The 22,070-nt window shown below is 43.1% G+C and overlaps 1 protein-coding gene across 2 annotated transcripts in view; it reads right to left on the bottom strand.

Moving 5' to 3' along the window:
• Positions 1–19,161, bottom strand: part of LOC149323272 (metalloprotease TIKI1-like) — an 82,818-nt gene extending 63,657 nt beyond the window's left edge. For both annotated transcript variants that reach the window (XM_089510563.1, XM_089510573.1), the window contains exon 1: positions 18,924–19,161. In XM_089510563.1, coding sequence (XP_089366689.1) covers positions 18,924–19,070 — 147 coding nt within the window. In that variant the 5' untranslated portion in view covers positions 19,071–19,161. The remainder of the gene's footprint in view (positions 1–18,923) is intronic.
• Between the last annotated feature and the right edge of the window lie 2,909 nt (positions 19,162–22,070).

A 22,070-nucleotide genomic window follows, 5' to 3' on the forward strand; every position in this document is an offset into this window, starting at 1 on the left:
GGAGGTCATAACAAGGCACCCAGCTATCACACTGCTGAGCACCTGACCTCAGAACAGCTCTCCTAACCATAACCCTATCCCTAACCCTAATGGTAACCTATAATTTGAACTTACTCCTTTATAGATAATGAAAATGGAACCATATAGCAAATGAAACCCCCAGTCTATATTCTGCACTGAAACCCAATACAAATGTACGCTGAGCTTGTTCAAAACAGTCTTGTAATAAAGCTAGCCTCAGCCCAAAAAATTCACTTTCCTTCTTGATGAACATTGTTAAAAGAGCCGTATTCCAAATCAAACCCTACATTATGCTCCAATCCGAAATAAAATCAATGAATTTCGTCTGATTAAAACAGCTCTCCTAGTCATATCCCTAACTTTAACCCTGGCCCTAATGGTAACCCAAAATTTCAACTTACTTCTTGGCAGATAATGAAAAAAGAACCACATCCCAACTGAAACCAGAGGAACGCATTATAAACAGCTGCCCAGCATCCAATCCAACAGAGGGGTCTGGACTTTCTGGGAAGATCTGGAGCAAAAGGGGAGTTATTTTAATCCATCATAAAGAGGTTATATAGTGGGTTTGGTGCTGAACTGGCCAGACATTGGCTAAACTGTTCACACCAGAACCGGGGTTTGGACCATTCGATGTTTGAACTCCCCACTGAGAGGATGGGAAGGATGTTTTATTTGGCTTGTGCATACAGGACCACTGAGTGAAAACATGTATTTCTTTAAACAGATACTATTTAGGATAAAGATTTTAAAGCATAAGAGAAGAAGACATGTAACATATAAAACAACTTTCTGTAAGTGCCTTTGTAAAATGCCCAAGTCCACAGCATCTCCACATAAGAAAGAAAATGCAATACTAAAACAACATGAACTATTTTTATTACTCTAAAAATCTCTTACAGAGTTGGAGGCCTGCCCACAGCCTTAGATAAAGGCAAAGCAATTTGGGGAAGGGGGAGAGACCCCTCTTTTATGTGGTGATAACATGAATGAAGATAACCGAAAATCCAGAGAAAGGCGAGAAGTGTCACCTTCCCGCTTAAAAGCAAACAAAGAGTCCTGAAATCTGCCACAGGCATGGAGAAGGTTGGAAGGTCAACACTCCTTTGTTTTAAACAAGCCTGATCTTTAAGTGACAAAGAGCACACATAAGGAGCCAAGTCTATCAAAAAGACCTCTCAGAAAGAAAGAAGGTACTGCCCCCTGGTCTGTTCAGAATTTCATTTAACCTCCCTCTCTGTTTTCAGATCTAAAGTACTGAAAGACCTAAAATGAGACAAAGCCCTGCAATCTGTATGAATATCCCAGGCAGGGCATTGGTGGCAGCTGTCAAGTCTTCCAAGACTGCACATTTAAAACTAAATTTTGGTGGGTGTTTTGCACGAGGCCAGTTTTCATCCCAGAATACTATCCTTCCTCACTCCTTCAAGTTGCCTGTCAACCCATGAATTTCATAGAGTTTTCTTAAGGAAGGAATACTCAGAGGTGGTTTTGCCTTCCTCTGAAATATATCCTGTGGCACTTGAAATTTGTCAATGGTCTCCCATCCAAGTACTAGCTGGATCTGACCCTGTTTAGCTTCCAAGATCAGATGGTATCTGGTGCTTGTAGGGTATTAGTCCTCATAGTCGCTTGTTCTAAACCCTGTATTATCTGAAAGGGAGATGTGGTCATGCAAGTTGAACACACATCCTTAAATTTCTGTATCTACTTAATTATGGTAAGTCAGCCTTTCTCAAACTGTTGCCCTCCAGATATGTAAGGATAACTCCCATAGTCCAACATATCTGGAAGAAAAGAGCTTGAGGAAGAGTTTTGATTCATTGATAGTTGCTGTTGTTACTATGTGCCTTCAACTCTTTTCCAAGTTATGGCAAACCTAATATGTTCAGAGGGGGTTTGCCCTTGCCTTCCTCTGAGGTTGAAGCAGAGTGAATTGCTCAAGGTTACCCAATGGGTTTCCATGGCCAAACAGAGATTTGAACCCTGGCCTCTAGCCAATGCTGAAACCACTTTACTATGCTGATGAACTAACAGTAGTAGCCTCAAAACATCTGCAGAGGCCTCCCTGCTTTTTTGGTTTGCACACTGCCCCAGAAACTTTGGGAAAGATGCCAAAGCAGGCTTTTAAAGTATTTGGGTTTTCAGCCATTGCCCAGGTCTCTGGTTGCTTATTTCAGTGGAAAGTAGCTTCACCTAGACTTTATGATGCACTTACACTACACAGTCATAACACTTTGATACTACTTTTTTTAAAAAAAAACCATATTAAACAAACAAGTATAACTGTACACAAAACCCAACACTCACAGTATTGAAAGGCATAACAAACCCCTTTATACTCTCCTTAAAATCCCATCTCTTCTCCTGCATCCTTTCCCATACCCTTCCATCCCATTCATTCTTTCTTCCCTTCATTCACTCACACTCTTTGATACTACTTTAACTGCCATGACTGCATCCTACAGAATCTTAGGGTTTACAATCTGTTGAGTTCTCTGGCTAACAATTATAAATCCCAGGATTTCATGGGATGAAGCCATAGTTCCATCCACTGTAACAAGTGGAATCATAGTGCTATAGCTAAGTATAGTGAGAGATTGGCACTCAAGCCTATCTGTGGCTATAAAATGCCAGCACGCTCCCATTTTCCTGGTTTCCTACTGCACCAACAGACATGCAATAAGTGGGTAGATGTGTTTGACTCACCCCTCTCCTGTAATATGCAGGATCCACTAAGAGAGTAAATCCTCCAGGAAACATTTTTACGTTTTTAAAATAAGTACAACTTGGTACAGTCAGTTTTAATGAACAAAATATAGAGAAGAAACAAGCATCAGCAAGGGATAAGCTTCAGAGGGCCAACTGGACAATAAGCTGGCTAGTGCAGTGATGGTGAACCTTTTATGGACCAAGTGCCCAAACTGCAACCCAGCCCCCACTTATTTATTGCAAAGTGCCATGTCCCTCTGGCTTTCTAGTAAGAGACTCTGACAAACTCTGTGCTAGGGCGACAGCATGTGTGCCCACAGAGAGGGCTCTGAGTGCCACCTCTGGCACACGTGCCATAGGTTCGCCATCACTGGGCTAGTGGATTCTGAGAGCTGTTATAAAACATTTTTTTCCAGATTCTGCTGAAAACTAGCAATGGGGAGCAGTCAGTTTAGAGAGGCTGTATCCAGATGTCAACAGAGACAGATCACATGGAGCTTCTTATAATACTTCCTTTTCCTGAAACACAAATGCCATCAAAGACTTTGGTAGCTGTCCTTCCTCAGCTACTATTCACATTCAGTGTTGCCAACAAGCCTCAAAGATAATTCCCCAAACGTTTGGCCAAAACTCACCAAATCCCCCCATATCTCACCAAATACTTATTTCAACTCTCAAAATTACCATTAAAACCAATCACCAAAATCACACCAAAGGCTCTGAAAAGTCCCCGTTTTCGTGTGAAAGTCACCACATTGGCAACACTGTTCACATTGGTGAGGAGACAAACAATCTAAGAGCCCTAGCCATGTGTCGTATACAATGAAAGACATATTCTCTGTTTTACGGTATCCTCCATTTGAAGAAATGTCCAGTCCAAATCCAGTTTAACGAACATGAAGCTACAGAAGGGAAAGCAACAGCCTTGAAATTGACCATCCACCATTAGCACATGGAGAGCAGACTGAACAGGCATATAATTCACCTGGCCTCTATCTTCTCTATCATAGTGACATGTTTCGTGTTTCAATTTCAGTTCTAGCAGTTATTTCTAAGATTTCATCTCTTAGCCAGTGTTCAGCCTAACCTGCTTCTTCTTTTGTCCCCTCTCTCTTTTTGGCAATGCAATTCCTCTTTGGGGTTATATGCATTAGTGGTCCTATGGTTAAAGTGGACATTATGCTCACTTCAACAAGAGGCAATTTTCATATACAAAATGTCAGTGAACCATAAACTGGTAATTAAAATAAGACTTTAACCCTAAATATTGTGACTAGAAAGTTGCCTATCAAAATCAATTACTTCTATAGGTGAATTAATAAAATCAAGGGAAAAAAGTTTAGGATGGGAACAGTGATGTGGAATCAGTATGGAGAGAGATCTTCTAGCACATTTGAGACTAACTGAAAGAATGAAGTTTTCAGTTCGTCTCAAGGGTGCTACAAGATCTCTTTACATACTGATTCCACAGATTAACATGGCTATAACTTTTAATTCTACAGTGATGTGAAATGTTATATACAGATTTTCCATTTCTGAAATCTAACCTGTGGAGCTGAGAACACATCCCTACAAAAACACGTTTGGCCCTTCAGTTGATCCCTTCCCATACTGGCATTGCTATTGGTTTCCCTGCTACGCCTCAATACAAATTTGTCACCCTTTAAAAAACAGCTAAGAGCCAGGGCCCTACAGAATGAGAAACACAACCAAAGCAGTCTCTGCAGCATGTTGTACACACAACCAAGTTTGGGTTGTTGATTTTAAAATCTTTAGCCTTGTCATGGTGCACTACTGGTAGTATTAATCTAATGTTAAGAAGTGCAAATTATGATTGATATCCTTCTGTTTTAAGGATTATCACTGGAGCAATACACCCTCCAAGTAACCAAGAATAATGATGCGGATTCACAAGTTTTCAGCTATTTGTAGTTGTCATGTGCATTCTAACTTCTGGAGAGCCTCTCACAGGGTTTTCTTGGCAAGTTTCTTCAGAGGGGGTTTGCCATTGCCATCCTCTGAGAAAGTGTGGTTTGCCCAAGATCACTCAGTGCATTTCCATGGCCAAACCGGGATTGGAACCCTGGTCTCTAGAGCCATAGTCCCAACCCTCAAACCACTATACAATGCTGCCTCCCCCCCCACACACACACACAAATACATACAGGTTTTTTTTTAAATTACTAGATTACATCCTGATGTGCAAAATGACTCCAAAATGACTAAGGCAAGAAGAAAAAAATTGCACTTGTTGTTAGTTCCTTCTTTACAAACCAATGTAAGCAGATACATTGCTGCTAAGATTTTCATGTCATCACATTAAAAGTGCAATTTTATTCACATAGTTGGTCCCAGGCTTCCACTAACTCCACTGTGGATCAGAGTGGCATTTCCCCAAGCTTCCTCTTCATTTGCTTTTAAACACACAGCTAACATGTTTTTGGTTCAAACAGATTCTTAATTTGACATGTTCACCTGCTTGCACAATCTACAATGTCATTGATTAGATATTTTAAAATGTTGTCATCATCACCCATCACATTTATATCCTACCTTTTTCCTAGTTTGGGACTCAAGGCAGCTTAAAATACTGCAGCTAAAAATAAACATAGGTCCCATGCAGACAGGCCAAAATAAAGCTGCTTCAGGTCACTTTGGAGGCATGCTGTTTAAATGATGCATGAGTCCTAAGAGTCCAGAAGACGTGCCAAAGTCATGCTTCAGTCCTAAGGACTGGAGTGCAGCTTTGGCACAGCTTCAGGACTCTTAGGACACATACATTATTTAAACAGCATAACTCCAAAGTGACTCAAAGCAGCTTTATTTTGGCCTGTCTGTACGGGGCCATAGTAAGATATTCACAGCATACAAAAGCTAAAAAGTAATTAAATTAACATTGCTGTGTCTGATCCACATTACAAAAATATCAAAGCCAGTTAAAACAAACACCCTTAAAAACAAATAAAAATCCAGGATATTATACATGCCCATTCCCCAAAGGCCTGCTGGGGAAAAAAGTTCTCATCTCTGTTTTTGCTAGCCACTTTTGTAATATAGTAATCCACAGACATGTAGGGTATACATTGCAGTTAATAAATAAAGTCATTACAGAATTGTGAATGGACACTTGACCAGTTGCCTTCAGTTTGTAACAATCACTTCTAAGCAACCATTAGGGCTACTAGCCAGGATGACTGTCAACTACCTCCTATATCCATATGCCTTGGCCAATTTCTGAGGAACATGAGCCAGAAGGTGTTACTGCCCTCATGTCTGGCCTGTAGGCTTCCCAAAGGCATCCAAACTGGCCACTGGAGAGGAAAAAAACTGGGTCAGGTAAGCTTTGGCCCAATCCAGTAGAGCTATTTTTAGGCTCTTAACAAGTTAGGAAAGATTTGTGAACAAGAAGAGAACTGTTTCTTCCTCTTCACGCCATCTGTCCCACCAAAGAGAAGTGCACGTACATGTGGCTCAGATACATCAAGCTGCGTTTGGAGAATTTCACATGCAAAGCTTCACTAGCACCGTATGCGTCTTCTCAACTCATTACCCAGGCTCTTCAGTAACTAAAGGTATGACAAAGAAACCCAACACATAAATCTCCAAGAATACAATTAAAAATTCACAACTACAATAAAATGAAAAATAAATGCAAGCTTTTCCATTGTTTCAACCTGTAAGTAATGCTTCCTAATTACAAAGCAAGAAATTAGATTTGACAGATGTATACCACTGAGTATTCCTTGCCTAAGAAAACTCTATGAACTTCATGTGGTCACAGTAAGTCAACAGGCGACTTGAAGGCACATGCACACACATTTGTACGGCAAACTATTGAATGAGTTGCACTTGGGATTTGTAGATGCACTCCTAGAAGGCTCATGTACAAAAGAGGCCATAGATTTCCATACTCAACACAGGTACTCTCTGCCTGGAGGAATGAATTTCGACACAGTTCAATGGGATTTATGAGCAACTCACACAAAAGTGAACAGAACAAGCTACAAGCAGCTCCCTTTTATCACAAGCTGGCTTCACTCAGAGAGTCTGAGTGGACTGTCATATGGCCTTTGGCAGCATAGAGGTGTTCATTCCTACAGGGGAAGAGATATTTTGCTTGCCTCTCTAATAAGTTTTATTTTTAAAACATTAAAAATAGACACCAACTTCACTTGGGCTATTTTGAAAGTTTGCCAATGAGTTCACAGCCACAGACAGCCTTCACTCCTGACCCCAGCAAAGGAAAAGGTGGTATTTATAGGGCCAAAACAGGAAGTAACATTCCATTCCAGAAAGAAATACTTCCTATTTCTTTTGTTAATCGGCATATTTTGTATTGCAGGTTGACAGAAATAATTAAGAAACACTAACCAGTTCTCTCCAGTTGTCTGAATCTAGGCCTCTACATATGGGAACATAATGCACCTTGCAATCTGCCACTGCTTTCCATTTTAAAAAATATTTCAAAACTGTTTAGTGGATCATATTAGAGCAAACACATACACACACACTTTAACAAGTCACTGCCTCACTATCACTTCCCACAACATTGTTTTTCAGAACAGCATGAATATCCATTGCATACTCTTTTCACATGATATTAAACCATTGGGAACAAGAAAAACTACACTGCTCCAAGAACCAAAATTCATTTAGTCAGATATAAACATGCTAGGCCTGCACTTCTCAAAAAGCACTTGAAGCCTTCTTCCAAGACACACCCAGGAATGACATCTCTTTCAAAAGGCTCAATTCTTCCTATGATGTCCATTTTGGTGACAGGCTTATCTGCACTCTGGTTTAACTGAGATATGCTTGAACTGCTGCTAGCCAAAATGGCCATTAAAGATACAGTTTTGTAGCCCACCCAGGAAGTGGTTTGAGCATTGGATTGTGACTCTGGAGACCAGGGTTCAATTCCCACTCAGGGATGAAACCCACTGGGTGACCTTGGGCAAGTCACATGCTCTCAACCTCAGGGGGTGTCAATGGCAAACCTCTTCTGAACAATTCCTCTGAACATGGCATTTTTTTACCCTCTCAGTAACAAATGACTTTGCAAATTAATTTTAACTGTACATTTTATGGCCATCACACCACAACACCCATTGTAGCCATTTAACTTAGAAAGTGAATAAAGCCACATTGAGTCTCTGTACCTGAAAGCAGGATATAAATACATCTGCATGATATGGGAATGGGAAACATACATAACTAGCACAGGCAGGAAAAAGAGTACAACATCTGCATATCAAGATAGTTGACTAATTTTATAGTAATTATTTTATTTTATAATAACGTGTGATGACACAGTACTGTAGAAGGCAAGGGGAAAGTACTGTAGTAAAGAATGAGAAAGAAGAGGCAAAGTGCAGTAAAGATTAGATGGAGGAGTTAGTGTGTGTCTCTTCAGGCTCCCTGGCAGGTCCATTCAGACCTATGGCAACCCCATTAATTTTATAGGGGTTTTCTTAGGCAAGGAATACTCAAGAGGTGCTTTTACCAGTTTCTTCCTCTAAAACAGTGTTTCCCAAACTTTGATCTTCCAGATGTTTTGGACTTCAGCTCCCAGAACTCATTGTTAGCTAAACTAGCCAGTGCCTCTGGGAATTGAAGTCCCAAACACCTGGAGGAGCAAAGTCTAGGAAACACTGCTCTAAAATACATCCTCCAACACTGGTGATCTCCCATCCAAGTAATAACCACAGCTGACCCTGCTTAGTTTCTGAGGTCAGAAAGGATCTGGGGCCTTTAGGGTACACCTGAGTTCAAATATCATTATGACTGCATATACACTGCAGAAATATACGGCCTGGCACCACTTTACCTACGATTATTATTATTATTATTATTATTAGTCTTTATTTATATAGCGCTGTAGATTTGCACATGGCTCAGTGCTTCAGAATTCTGGTTTTTGTCATTGTGCGAGCTCTGGCGCCACATCAGACTAAAAAATCCCAGGATTCCATAGGATGGGCCAGGTAATGTGGTGTCAAACTGCATTAATTCTGCAGTCTGGCAGCAGCCTTGATCATCAAGAAAATGACAGACTCTCTCTCTTCCTCTGTAAATGTAAGAGAGAAGAAAAAAAACCAACCTAAATAACCTTCCATGGTTGATATCAGCCAAAAAACAAAAAGAAGAAGAGAAAGGTCAAGACAAAAATGGAATACAGTAAATAATGAGCAAACACAGACTGCATTAACACTTAAGTTTCTCAGGGAACCAGGTAACATTGCTATGCAAAGTGACTGACCCAGCCAGTTAAGGAGCTGCTCTTTGTCCATTTTCAGGGCAACTTGCAGGAATCAGATTAACACTAAGAAAAGCAACAGGTGGCCACACATTTTAATGGCCGAGTAATCAGGAGATAATGAGCCCTCATTAACACTTTTTTTAAAACCTTCTGGCTATCATTCAGGGCCTTGGCTCTATGGGAAATGAAATGGGAGTTTCAAAGCCACATTTGCAGGTTGACAGGAAGGCAAGCTCTCCCCACAAGCTGTCCCCCATGGATCCTGGCCACTGGCCCAACCAAAATTAAGCACTCCTAACTCCCATTTCTTTCTGATCAGGAGGTGTATAAATCTCATGACTACCAATAAAGCCCCAGCACTAAACCAAAACCTGTCAAAAACTGACTTGTCACCATATAAAGGAATTTCAAAGGACAAAACGTACAGAATGAAACTGTACATTTCAGTGCAGCAAGGAGAGAAATAATAATAATAATAATAATAATAATAATAATAATGGGCCATAATCTAATTAAAGGCATTTTTAAATCCATTTATAAGGATGGGACAATCTGAACCTGGTATCAAATCATTTTTCTTCTGATCATGAATACCCATTCTTGAAGGTCTGGCTTCTATATTAAAACATGACTCCATCTGGCAAAGTGAAGTCCAGAGGTCAGATTACAACACTTAAAGCCGAAATAAGTATCAGGTTTTTGTCCAACGGCAACTGCATCCAAAATTTTGTGCAGTTTGCAAAGGGTTCACACGCCCAAACAACATTCTGAGTTAATATGGGACAAGAGCCTAATTCTAAAAATTGCTAAGTTTTTAGCATAAATTATCTCAATGTTCTTTTCAACATCCCTGTAAGTCATTTGTGTATGTGCCTTGTGTATGTGCCTATCAATTATGGTGACCTCATGAACTGCATAGGATTTTCTTAGGCAAGGAATACTCAAAGGTGGTTCTGCCAGTTCTCTCCTCTGAAATATAGCCTACAGCACTTAGTAGTCATTGGTGGTCTACCATCCAAGGGTTTAGCGTCCAAAATGAGATGGGATCATCTCATCTGTTTAGCATCCAAGATGAGATGGGATCTCGTTTCTTTAGGGTATTTAGACTTTCCTGTTAGTTAGTTATCTCCCTATTATAGATGGGCAGAACAAGGCTTAGTGGTCCCCAAACTGTGCTCTTTAAGGAATTTTGGACTTCAGCTCCCAGAATCCCAGACTATTGGCCATGATGGCTGAGGCTTCTGGGAGCTGAAGTCCAAAATCTTTTAAAGGGCACAGTTTGGGGATCACTGGACTACACAGTGAGCTCAGAGCAAAGTGCAAAGGAATCATGTAGCACCTTTGATATTAACTGTATGAAAGAAGTTGTAGCATAAGTTTTCAAAGAACTTTATCGCGCAGGCCCTGGAACAGGCCTGTCAGGTTCTAAAAGGGAACGTTATGGGGATGGGAGGTGGCAAAGAATGCTGTTTACTGCACAGCGAGAACGCCGCCGCCGCTGCCGATCGTTCCAGGGCCTGTGTGATAAAGTTCATAGACTTGGTTTCCGTACCTCTACGAAAGCTTAAGCTACAACTTCTTTTGCAGTTAGTCTCAAAGGTGCTACAAAACCCGTTTGCATACTGATAGTCTAGACTTACAGGGCTATGCCTCTGAATTCTATTCCCATCACAGCAAAACTAAGAGTCAGATTGGAAACTCCTGTGTCATAGACCAATTTTTTATCCACTTGCTCCATACAGAGATGAGGAGCACATAAAGTGCTGCACCTTAGAGCCCAGTCTACATGGCACTCCTTATGTTTCATGAAATACTCCAGATCCATGGGTCCATAGCAGCTCCACATCCAGCCTAAAAGCATCTTCAGGCAACCATAAGAATCTGTACCAGACACTGGCGTTGAATCCACCCCAGGTTTTATATGAAACTTTAGAAGACCAATTTATTCTGTTTAAGATACTCAGTATTTTTAATTCAAAAGGAATTTTATCCAAGCAAAATAACAATTAAGGCCTGAACAGCTTTGAGTTCAAAGTACAGTGGGGATCCTTAATACATTTATAAAAGAAAAACGAATTAATGTGTACACTCCCTACTGGATACATTTCAGTTTTTCCTCTATAAGTAACTATGTGGAGGGGTTTCCCTTGGCCCATTTTCATCCTGGCTAGTGAAGTGAAAGGAATAAAAGAAAGTATGGTAACCAGGATGGCAGAGTTTAAAACTCTCATAATGCATTTAGTGTTGTCTCACAACTTTTGATGAGAGCAAGCATGATATAGTGGTTTGAACCTTAGACTATGACTCTGGAGAACAGGGTTTGAATCCTTGCTCAGCCATGAAACCCACTGGGTGACCCTAGGCAAGTCACACTCTCTTAGCCTCAGATGGCAGCAACAGCAAACCCCCTCTGAACAAACTTGCCAAGAAAAACCCATGAGAGGGTTGCCTTAGGGTTGCCATATCTTTTGAAATAAGACATGGTAAGGTCCTAGCCAGGGAAAACGTCTCTAGATGCTATTGATTTTATCAACTAGCATCCATATACCATTCTTGAGGAAAGTACTAGAGCATTTTGTGTGGATTGGCAACTACAGGATTTCTAGATAACAGTGATGGTCTGAGTCAGGGGTACATTTGTGCTTTTCTGAAGCTGTTAGATTACAAATCCCATTAGACACAGTTGATAGCAGGGATCATGGGAGTTGGCTGGACTACACTGCCCATCCCTATTCTAGATCCTTTTCTGTTTAGCTTGTGGACACAATGAGGTTTGACCATGTTAGTCCCTCAGCAGAACAAGAGTATTCTCTGTTGCTTCTGCTGGACTTATTTTGATGTATATCCTTGGGCATGGATGTGTGTTTCTGCAAGGTTCCCTACCCTTTCACATGATATTCAACATCTACATGACACCACTGGGAGAGCTCATACAGATATATGCATGCATTGTCACCAGAATACTGATGATGAACTGATTTCCTTTTCCTTTCCATCAAATTACAAGAAAGCTATGAAAGTCATAAATCACTGAAGGGATTTAGGGTAGAAATTGGGGCTTAAATTGGAGTAGGAGATCAGTCTTGGAAGAAGTGTTCTGCCTTCTTGCAAATGGAATCAGACGCCTTTTCAGGTGCTGGCACAGAGGTACAAAACACACTGCAGAAATAATCCTATTTGAGACTGCTTTAAGTGCCTTGGCTCAGTGCTAGGGCATTCTGAGAACTGTAGTTTTGTGAGACATTTAGCCTTCTCTGTCAGAAGCTCTGGTGCCACAATAAATGATCCGATCCAATATGTTTTTTAAAGCCCTGCTCCAACCTTTTTTCTCTCAATAACATTCAAATTCCACAGAACAGTGACACCTTTTTTGGGCCAACCAAAATGCACAAAAATATATGTTGCAAGTTTTCGAAGCTCCACTGATTTCTTCATCAGGCAAAACTGTTAAAAATCATGCAGGAGGAGAAAAAAATTATGGTGATGTCAGTCACAAGCCTGCATTTTTCCAGGATGTAACTGTTCTCAGTTCATGTGGTACTGGAGGGAAACACTCCTTCTGGCCATGTGGGTACTCCGGGAAATGAAAACAAAAAATAAGTTTCATTAGCAAGACAAAGAGAGATGCTCCTGTATGATTTTTAACATCTTTGCCTGACGAAGAAGCCAAGGAAGATTTGAAAGCTTGCAACATGTATTTTGTGCATTTTGGTTGACCCAAAAAGGTATCACTGGAGTTTAGCTGTTATTCTACTTCGCTACATGGACAGCATGGTTAACCCGGTATGTCTACTTTCGCTCAGTTAGTCTCAAAGGTGGTGCAATATCCTTCTACGTACTTTAAAGACCTGAACAGTTTCAAATCAGATTTTACAAATACATACATACATACACACAGAGACATCAACCAACCGAAAGCATCAGGACAGTGTTGCCTAAAATATCGGTCTGAAATATCCATTATTTCAGATAGCACCACTGCTACCTATCAGCATTTTCTGCATGCTTAGAATCAATAGAGTACACTGGATGCAACTGATACAATTAAACAAGACTTAGTGGCCCATAACTACCATAAAACAAAATGGTACAGAACTTGTGTCTAGCTTAAGTTCCATTGGCCAGCTTGAGTTCCACTGGGAACACAGCCACAATCTTGGGTATACTTTCCTAGGAGTGAGTCACATTGAACTCAGTGGGATTCGCTTTTGAATACATACGCAAAAGATATATCTATTAGTTATAGCTAACGTCTGCCAAGGCAGCCCAGTTTTTATAGTGCCTTTTGTTAAAGAAGTTCGCATTGGCTGCATCCACATTGCATAAATAATCCAGTTTGAGACCACTTTAACTGCCATGGCTCAATGCTATGGAATTCTGGGAATTGTAGTTTTGAGAGATATTTAACCTTCTCTGTCAGAGAGCTCAGGTGCCACAACAAACAATTCCCAGGCTTCCATAGCATTGAGCCATGGCAGTTAAAGCAGTGTCAAACTGGATTAGTTCTAAAGTGCAGATGTAGCCTTTATCAATTGTGTTTTCAGATAAGCTACCCAAAAAAGAATAAATATGGCCCTATACAGACAGGCCAAAATAAAGCTGCTTCAGGTCACTTTGGAGGTATGGTGTTTCAATAATGCCTGAGTCCTAAGAGTCTGGAAGCTGCATCAAAGCTTAGGACTGGAGCATGGCTTTGGTGCAGCTTCTGGATTCTTAGGACGCATATATCATTTAAACAGCATACTTGCAAAGTGACTCGAAGCAGCTTTATTTTGGCCTGTCTGTATCAGGCCATATAACAATATTTTAGTGCAGTGACTCTTACATTATCTACTGGTGTAGGGTTTTTTCCTCCAATGTGCCAGGAACCAGCACCACGGTTGTGCCCATTTTACTATAACTGTTTCTTTCTATATTTTAACCTTGTAAGCCGCCCTGATTGCATTGTGTAGAGAGGCAGAAAATAAATTATTATTATTATTATTATTATTATTATTATTATTATTTTCTGCAACTTCTCCATGGACCAACAGCTAATAGCTCACAGCCTGGCACTGATCCATAGACCATTACTTTAAGTAGTGTTGAGTGGACTGGGGCATCAGTCAAAGTTGACTTAGAACAGTATCTCAGGCCACTTTGACTGACCGATACCATAATCCATGACATAGCAATGAATCGGCACAGACTTCCTTCCAAGGAAAGTAATATTCAAACCAGACTGGCAAAAAAACAATTTAAAGAGAAATTTTCTGGATTTTCTCTTACACTGGCTAGATACTTGTCTACTCTTCTCAGATGTTTTACACTCTTTCACACAGTCTGGTGGCTAAACTCTCACCAACAGGAACCAAATTAATGCGCTTGAGGCATGTGCAAGGACTGGTAGCCATTCTTTTAAATCTAATTAGCATGGGGGGGATGGCATAACCATTTCAAAGGCACAGATTTCCAAGTAAGTGTAAGCAAGGTTATGACATTAAAATACTTCCATTGGCAGATCTTATTCAAAGATCTTCAGGAAAAGGCTGGTACACTTCTGCACTCCTTACATGACAAATGCAATGACAACCAGCATGGGGTAGTGGTTTCACTAGGACCCTGGAGACCACGTTTTGAATCTCGGCTTGATCATATAAACCCACTGGATGACCATGGGCAAGTCACACTCTCTCAGCCTCAGAGGGTGGCAATAGTAAATCTCCTCTGAATTTGACTTTGAGAATCTCCCAGCAGCCACATGGCCAGGAGGAGGAGGTGAAGCCTACAAATAATATCCATCCATACCATCTGAACTGAGAATAGGAACAGCAAAATTGAGGCCTATGACTAACATCTTCAACTTTTTTCTCCTGTATGGTTTTTAACACCTTGCCTGATGAAGTGGAGCTTCAAAAGCTCACAACATGTATTTTGTGCATTTTGGTTGGCCAGTAAAAATATCAGTTTGATGGATTTTTTATGTTATTTGAGTCTCCTCTGAATAAAACCTCTTGCCAAGAAAACTAGGTTTGCCTTAAAGGGATGGAGAAGAGGGGCATAAATCAGAAAGTACTTAAAGGCACACAACAACTACATGACAAAACATGTGATAAGCTTCCGAATAAATGGCACACAAAGACATCTTCAAGGTAGCTTCCGAATAAATGGCACACAAAAACATCTTCAAGGTAGCTTCTTCTTATGCCCACTACTCAGAAGAAGCTCCATTATGTTCTGCGGTACTTTACTCACTACATTAAAGTGCAACTCTAGATGTTCACTTGAGAATAAGCCCCAATGGATAGGTGCAATGGAATAGTACCAGGTAACCATCCATTGGGTCAGGGCCAGGGGCACGTTGTTCATTTCAGAAGAATTTCACCAGTGCATCCCAACATTTTTAGGGCATGATGAGAAATTCCAGGATATCAGATTAGAGAGATCATCCACAGAGCCGCCTGGACCTTCCAATCCATTGTAAAGAAAACTATCAGTGGAAAACTAAATCCAACAGCATGTCCCAACTGGAGTAGATTCTTTTAATCAATGGAAACTGAGTCAACACTTCTGTGAGGATCATCAGTTCCACCGGCCTCCTTTAGCCGGACCTAACAATTGGATTTAGCCCAAGATGTTTTGACAACCTGACTTGAAACAGACAGGGTATGATTTCTGCCAGATAAGATTTCTCAGTAGCCTGCTGGGAGACATCTAAGGGTTGAAGAAAAGAAAGGATGGAGGGGGAGGAAGGAAGGAAGGCTTTAGCCCAGTTAAATCTTGCCATTTTTAAGGCGTGCAAGAGCAAATGCCTCCCCTAATAGGAACAGGAGACAGAACAAACAGAACAAATGAAGCCCTGATGAGGTGCATTTGGAAAGCAAAAATCCCCTGCCCCTCTCCCCCCTCCTGGCAGGATGCTGGGGGTGGTAGTGATGATGGTGGAGGGAAGGCTAGCAAAGGAGTGAGAAGTGTTAAAAGTAAACAAAGCTGCAAAGGCCCTCCACCAAAACAAACAGCAGGCTGGCACCTCCATTGAACCTTATCTCCTTTCCCTGCTGGATCTCATTAAAGGCACTCTAATTCCCATCAAGGGCTAATTTACACCCCGCCTCCCCTCTCTCCTTAGAAGATGTAAGGCCTAATGTAACACCACCAGAAAGGTGTTTCCTACTAAGGAGAGACTAATAAGTGCTTCCCTTGAAGGAGGAAGCCTCTTCCTCAGGTGGATAGTCTCAACTTCATTTAGAGGAATGCACTTTTAAGTTCTTGCTCCACGCACTTTCAGAGGCTGCCTCTGCACTGTCGAAACAATCTGGGTTGACATGACTTTAACTGCCATGACTCAAGGCTATGGAATTCTGGGAAGAGTAGTTTGTCACGGCACCAGAGCAAACCAGTGCGGATGCGGTGCCACAACAAATGACAAATCCCAGGATTCCATAGCACAGCATAGATTCCATGGCAGTTAAAGCAGTGTCAAACTGGATTGTTTCTGCTGTGCAGATAAAGCCTCACTCTGAAAAATCAGTATGCCAAGGGATCTTATAGGACTTTTGAGTCCAAGGTCCCAAAGACACTGCAGAAATAATCCAGTCTGAGGCTGCTTTAACTGCCCTGGCTCAGTGCTAGGGAATCCTGGGAACTGCAGTTTATTATGGCACCAGAGCTCTCTGACAGAGAAGGCCAAGTGTCTCACAAAACTACAGTTCCTAGAATTCCCTACCATTGAGCCAGGGCAGTGTGAATGTAGCCCTGGTCCTAATGGAGTCCCATAGAGCTGGGTCCCAAGGACATGGGAGCAAGGAAAGCTGGGCTGGACCCCAAACACCCCTACTGGGTCTAGGGATCACAACCTAGAGAGGGCCAAGCAAGTTTAGTTAGCAGTCAGCAACCAGGAAGCTTTATGATTACAAGTCACACTCTCTCGGCCTCAGAAGATGGCCATGGCAAACCCCCTCTGAACAAATCTGGCCAAGAAAACACTATGGTAAGTCCACCTTGGGGGTCACTCTACGTCAGAAATGACTTGAACACACACAACAGTGTCCTGGGAAGCAATGACTCACAGCATTTGTCGTCTTACAGAAAGCAAGCGTGGAATGTTGGTTTTGAGCACTCGGGAGAACTGAGTCCGAGTCCATGCTCAGCCACAGAAACCCACTGGATGTTCTTGGGCCAGTCACACTCTCTCAACCTGACAGAATGGCCATGGCCAACCCCCTCTGAAGAAACTTGGCAAGAAAACCCTGTGATAGTGTCGCCATAAGTCAGAAACGCCTTGGAAGGCACACAACAACAACATTGCACTGGGAACCAGTGACACTCTGGTAGCATTTGTAGTCTAACAGAAGAGCCAGGTGGTGTTGTGGTTTGAGCGCTGGACTACGACTCTGGAGACCTGAGTTCGAGTCCCTTCTCGGCCGTGGAAACCCACTAGGTATCCTTGGGCAAGTCACACACTCTCAGCCTAAGGACAAATCTTAAGAAGAACAAATCGCTTAACAAACCTGGCCAGGGTCTCCATGAGTTGGAAAGGGCTGGAAGGCCCTCCGCAACTAGGCCCAGAAATGCAGTCCTTAGGACTGAAGCATGACTTTGGTGTGGCTTCCGGCCTCTTAGGACGCATGCAGCATTCAAACAGCATGCCTCCAAAGTGACCCAAAGCAGCTTTATTTTGGCCTGTCTGTTCAGGCTCTCAGTCTGAGGGAGCCTCAGTTGCCATCTCACCTCCACCAGGTCTTTTGACAAAGCTTAACAACAACAACAACCACCACCACTAACTTTCCTAGAAGTGCTGCCAAAAAAGGGCCCAACTCTGAGGGGCAAAAAAGCACCTAGCCCAGGGGTCCTGACCTCACTGCAAAGGAGGCCAAGGCCCCACAAAAAGGGAGGACATCCAAGACCAATGGAGGACCTGCCCACATAAAAGCGCAACACTCAAGAGAAATGTCAAATCCATGCTTCTTAGTCCCACTCCAAATGGAAGACATTCCTCCTGGGCAGAAGGCGCAAAAAGGGAGGACAGGCCCTGGAAAAGGAGGACCTCTGGTCACCCTGAATGCGCTCCTTAGCCTTGCTCCAAAGGGAAAGACCTTTTGGAAGTCCTCCTGACAGAAGGCTGAAATCGAGGACGCGTCCTGGAAAAGAAGCATGTCTAGTCACCCCCAAATGTCCTCCTTAGCCCTACTCCAAATGGAGGACATTTGAGGATTCCTCCCAGACAGAAGGTGGAAATGGAAGACATGTCCTGGAAACATGGAGGACCTGTGGCCACCCTGAATGTGCTCCTCCTTAGCCATGCTCTGAAGGGAAGGAAAACCTTTGGGACAGAAGATGGGAATGGAGGACATGCCCTGGAAAAAGGAGGACATGTGGTCACCCTGGATGTTCTGCTTAGCCATGCTCTATAGGGAGGGCCTGGGGGGCAAGAAAAGGCTGAAATGGAGGACACGTCCGGGGAAAAGAGGACGACTAGCCACCCTGAATGTTCTTCCTAGCCATGCTCTAAAGGGAGGACCTTTGGGAGGGGAGGCAGAAATGGAGGACGCCTAGTCACCCTGCATCTTCCTCGCCATGCTCTAAAAAGGGGAGGAGGCGTCCGGGGAGAACAAGGAGGACGCCCTGCTCCGAAGGGAGGACGTTGGGAAACTCCTCCCGGAGAGGAGGCTGAAAAGGAGGACGCCAAGCCTGATCCCAAGCTCTGTTTAAAGAATTCACTCTGGGACAGAAAGTTGTTTTAATGTGTGAGCCGCCTCGGGTTCCTTTTGGAGAGAAAGGCGGGCTGCAAAACACAAGAAATAAAAGAAGAGGGGGGCGGGGTCCTGGAAATGGAGGACGCCCCCCCCCGATCCCCCCAAGAGGGAGAAACTCCAAGTCTTGCAGATCCCAAGAACTCACTCACTCCTTCCTTCCTTCCTTGCTTGCTTCCTTCCTTGCTGCTGCTACTTACTTTCCTCTGGAGTTGGCAGCTGTGGGCGTCCGGGCTGAGCTTGGCCCCTTCCAGGAGAAGAAAGTGGAGGCAGAAGGAGAAGGAGCAGAGGAGGCGGGCAAAGGAGCCAAGAGCTGCTGCTGCTGTTCCTGCAGCCACCATCCCCATCCTCTGCCTCCTGGGTCGCCTCTCCTGCCCTGGGCCCCCAGGGCTCCCTCCTCTTCTTTAAAGCGCCCAACGTGGTTTGTGTGTTGCCCCCTGCTCCTCCTGCTCGGCCCAATCCCCAGCCAGCCCCTGGCCAAGCCCTCCTCTCCTCCTCCTTTTCCCCTTAAAGGCTCCCTCCTTCCCTCCCCAGGGGTCCTCCTCCTCCCAGCCCTTCCCCTCTTTTTTGCAGTTTGCAAGAGGTGCAGTTCCTGGAGCAGCCCCTGGATGGAGGAGGCACAGCAGCATCACACACAAGCACAATCACACACACACACACTAACCTAAACTCTCCCCCCTTCTTCAAGCCTTTCTTCCTCCTTGGATCACCTGCAGCTCAGATCCCAGCCACTGGTGCCTCTAGGGTTGGTGTCACCCACTGCTGGGACTCATGGTGTCATCCCCCCCCCCCACACACACACACCACACTCCTCTTTGGAAGTGTTTAAACAGAGGCTGGACAACCATCTGTCTGGGATGCTTTGATTGAGAGTTCCTGCATGGCAGAGGGTTGGACTGGGTGGCCCTCACAATCTCTTCCAACTCTATGATTCTACGAATGTGCCAATGATAACTCTACTACTCCATCCCACCTCAGTCCAAGGAGGCTGCCCTGGTCCTAAACCAGTGTCGGTCAAATGGACTGGATGAGGGCAAACAAGTTGAAACTTAATCCAGACAAGACAGAGGTGCTCCTGGTCAGTCGGAAGGCAGATCAGCCTGTGTTAGATGGGGTCACACTTCCCTGAAGATGCAGGTTTGCAGTTTGGGGGTACTCCTGGACTCAGCTTTGAACATTGAGGTCCAGGTCTCTGCTGTGACTAGAACTGCTTTCGCACATTTAAAACTTGTGCACCAATTGCGTCCGTTCCTTGAGATGCTGGATCTGGCCTCAGTGGTACATGCCTTGGTTGCATCCCATTTGGACTACTGTAATGGGCTCCACAAGGCTGTCTTTGAAGAGTGTTCGGAAACTTCAGCTGGTTCAAAGAGCTACTGCCAGGCTGCTAACAGGCAGGTTACAGAGACAACACGCAACACCCCGTTCTGAAACAGCTTCATTGGCTGCTAGTTTGTTTCTGGGCACAATTCAAGGTGCTGGTTATGACCTATAAAGCCCTACATGGCTCAGGTCCACGCTATTTGGCAAACCATGGGCCCATACAGACAGGCCAAAATAAAGCTGCTTTGGGTCACTTTGGAGGTATGCTGTTTAGATGGTGTAAGAGGCCAGAAACCATGCCAAAGCCATGCTCCAGTCCTAAGGACTGGAGCGCAGCTTTGGCGCAACTTCTGGACTCTTAAGATGTGTATGTCATTTAAACAGCATACCTCCAAAGTGACCTGAAGCAGCTTTATTTTGGCCTGTCTGTACGGGCCCCATATCTCCTTCTATGAACTGGCCTGGACTCTAAGATCCTCTGGAGAGGCCCTTATCTCCATTCCACAAACCATCACAAGCACAGTTGGTGGGGATGCGAGTGGATCAGAATGGCTCCCTCCTTGATGGCCTTCCACCGGCAGGTGAAGACCTACCTCTTCACACAGGCGTTTAAGGAATTGCTCAAAGGACAGGCTGGGATGTTGGACCAGTTTTAAAAATTTGATACAGTTTTTTATATACATATATATATATATATATATATATATATATATATAGTTTTATCTTTTTAAAATGTGTTTTTTTTTTAATAACTATCTGTTTTAATACTGTAATCATTTCATTCCTCTTTAGTGTACTTTTTCCTATATTTTTAATTATACTGTTTTATAATGTTGTGAAGCCGCTCCGAGTCCCAGTTCTGGCAAAAGAGCAGGATACAAATAAATGTATTAAATAAATAAATAAATAAATAAATAAAATAATTGACCTCCTCCTATGTCACACCATACAGAATCCTTAATTTTGCACTCAGGTTACACGCCAGTCATCACCCCATATGCCACAGAAGGTCACACTCATGGTTGTGACGTGAATAACTGGCAAAATTAAAAATCACACTTCAGATGCACCACCTGAAGATGCCAGCCACAGCTGCTGGTGAAACGTCAGGAATAAACCCTTCTAGAACATGGCTTCATTGTCTGAAAAACCCACGAAGAACCACCTAAATGTACTGGCATCTACAGAGTGAAGATTAGGTTCAAATGGGATGTTTTTAAAGAAAATTTTAAAAGAATTAATTTTTAAAAAAATCCAAAAAGCTTACTTTTTTTAAAAAAAAATGAAATTTTGAAATGTTAATTTTAAAAAAATTCTGGGGCATCTCCTTTTCCCTCCCACTGAGCTTCAACCCACTCCCACCATCTCTTAAAGGATTTTATTGCCACAGCCCATTTCTGCCCAAAGGTAGGTGTTTGAGGACAAGTGGTGTCACCCCTCCTTAGAGTATCACCTGGTGCAATCTACACACCCTGCACCCCCCTAGTGACCACTGATTCCAGCCCAGCCATCAAAGAAGAAGAAAACATCCCCCTGGCCAGGTGCCCAGGCATCCTACTTTTCCAGGACCTATCCTCCATCTCAACTTTTTGTCTGGGGGCGGGGGGAATTCCAAAAGGAGCAAGACTAAGAAACAGGGTTTTATAGTTCCAGGAGTGTTTTGAGGTTGTTGTGGTTTTAAAAAAATTATTTAGCACTGGCCTACATTTTCCCCCGTTACATCCTACATTTTGTGGTGCCTTGTCCTCCTTGGCAGTGAGACCATCTGATCACCCTGCCCGAGGGGTAAAGGTTGTGGGATGAGAAAGCGTGCAATAGATGCTCTGTCAGCACCTCAAGGGAGACAATCCATTGCTCACCTGCTTCAAGTCAGAGCCTGATTTCTAGTGTGGAATGGTTGTTGTTGTTGTTGTCCAGGCGTTCCCAACATGTGTGTGTTGTGTACCTTCAAGTTGTTTCTGACTTATGGTGACCCTAAGGGGAAACCTATCATGGGTTTTTTGCGGCAAGATTTGTTCAGAGGG

Source organism: Sceloporus occidentalis, unplaced genomic scaffold (assembly GCF_023333645.1).
Source record: "Sceloporus occidentalis isolate IW3139 unplaced genomic scaffold, rSceOcc1.0.p SCAF_1, whole genome shotgun sequence".
Lineage (NCBI taxonomy): Eukaryota > Metazoa > Chordata > Lepidosauria > Squamata > Phrynosomatidae > Sceloporus > Sceloporus occidentalis.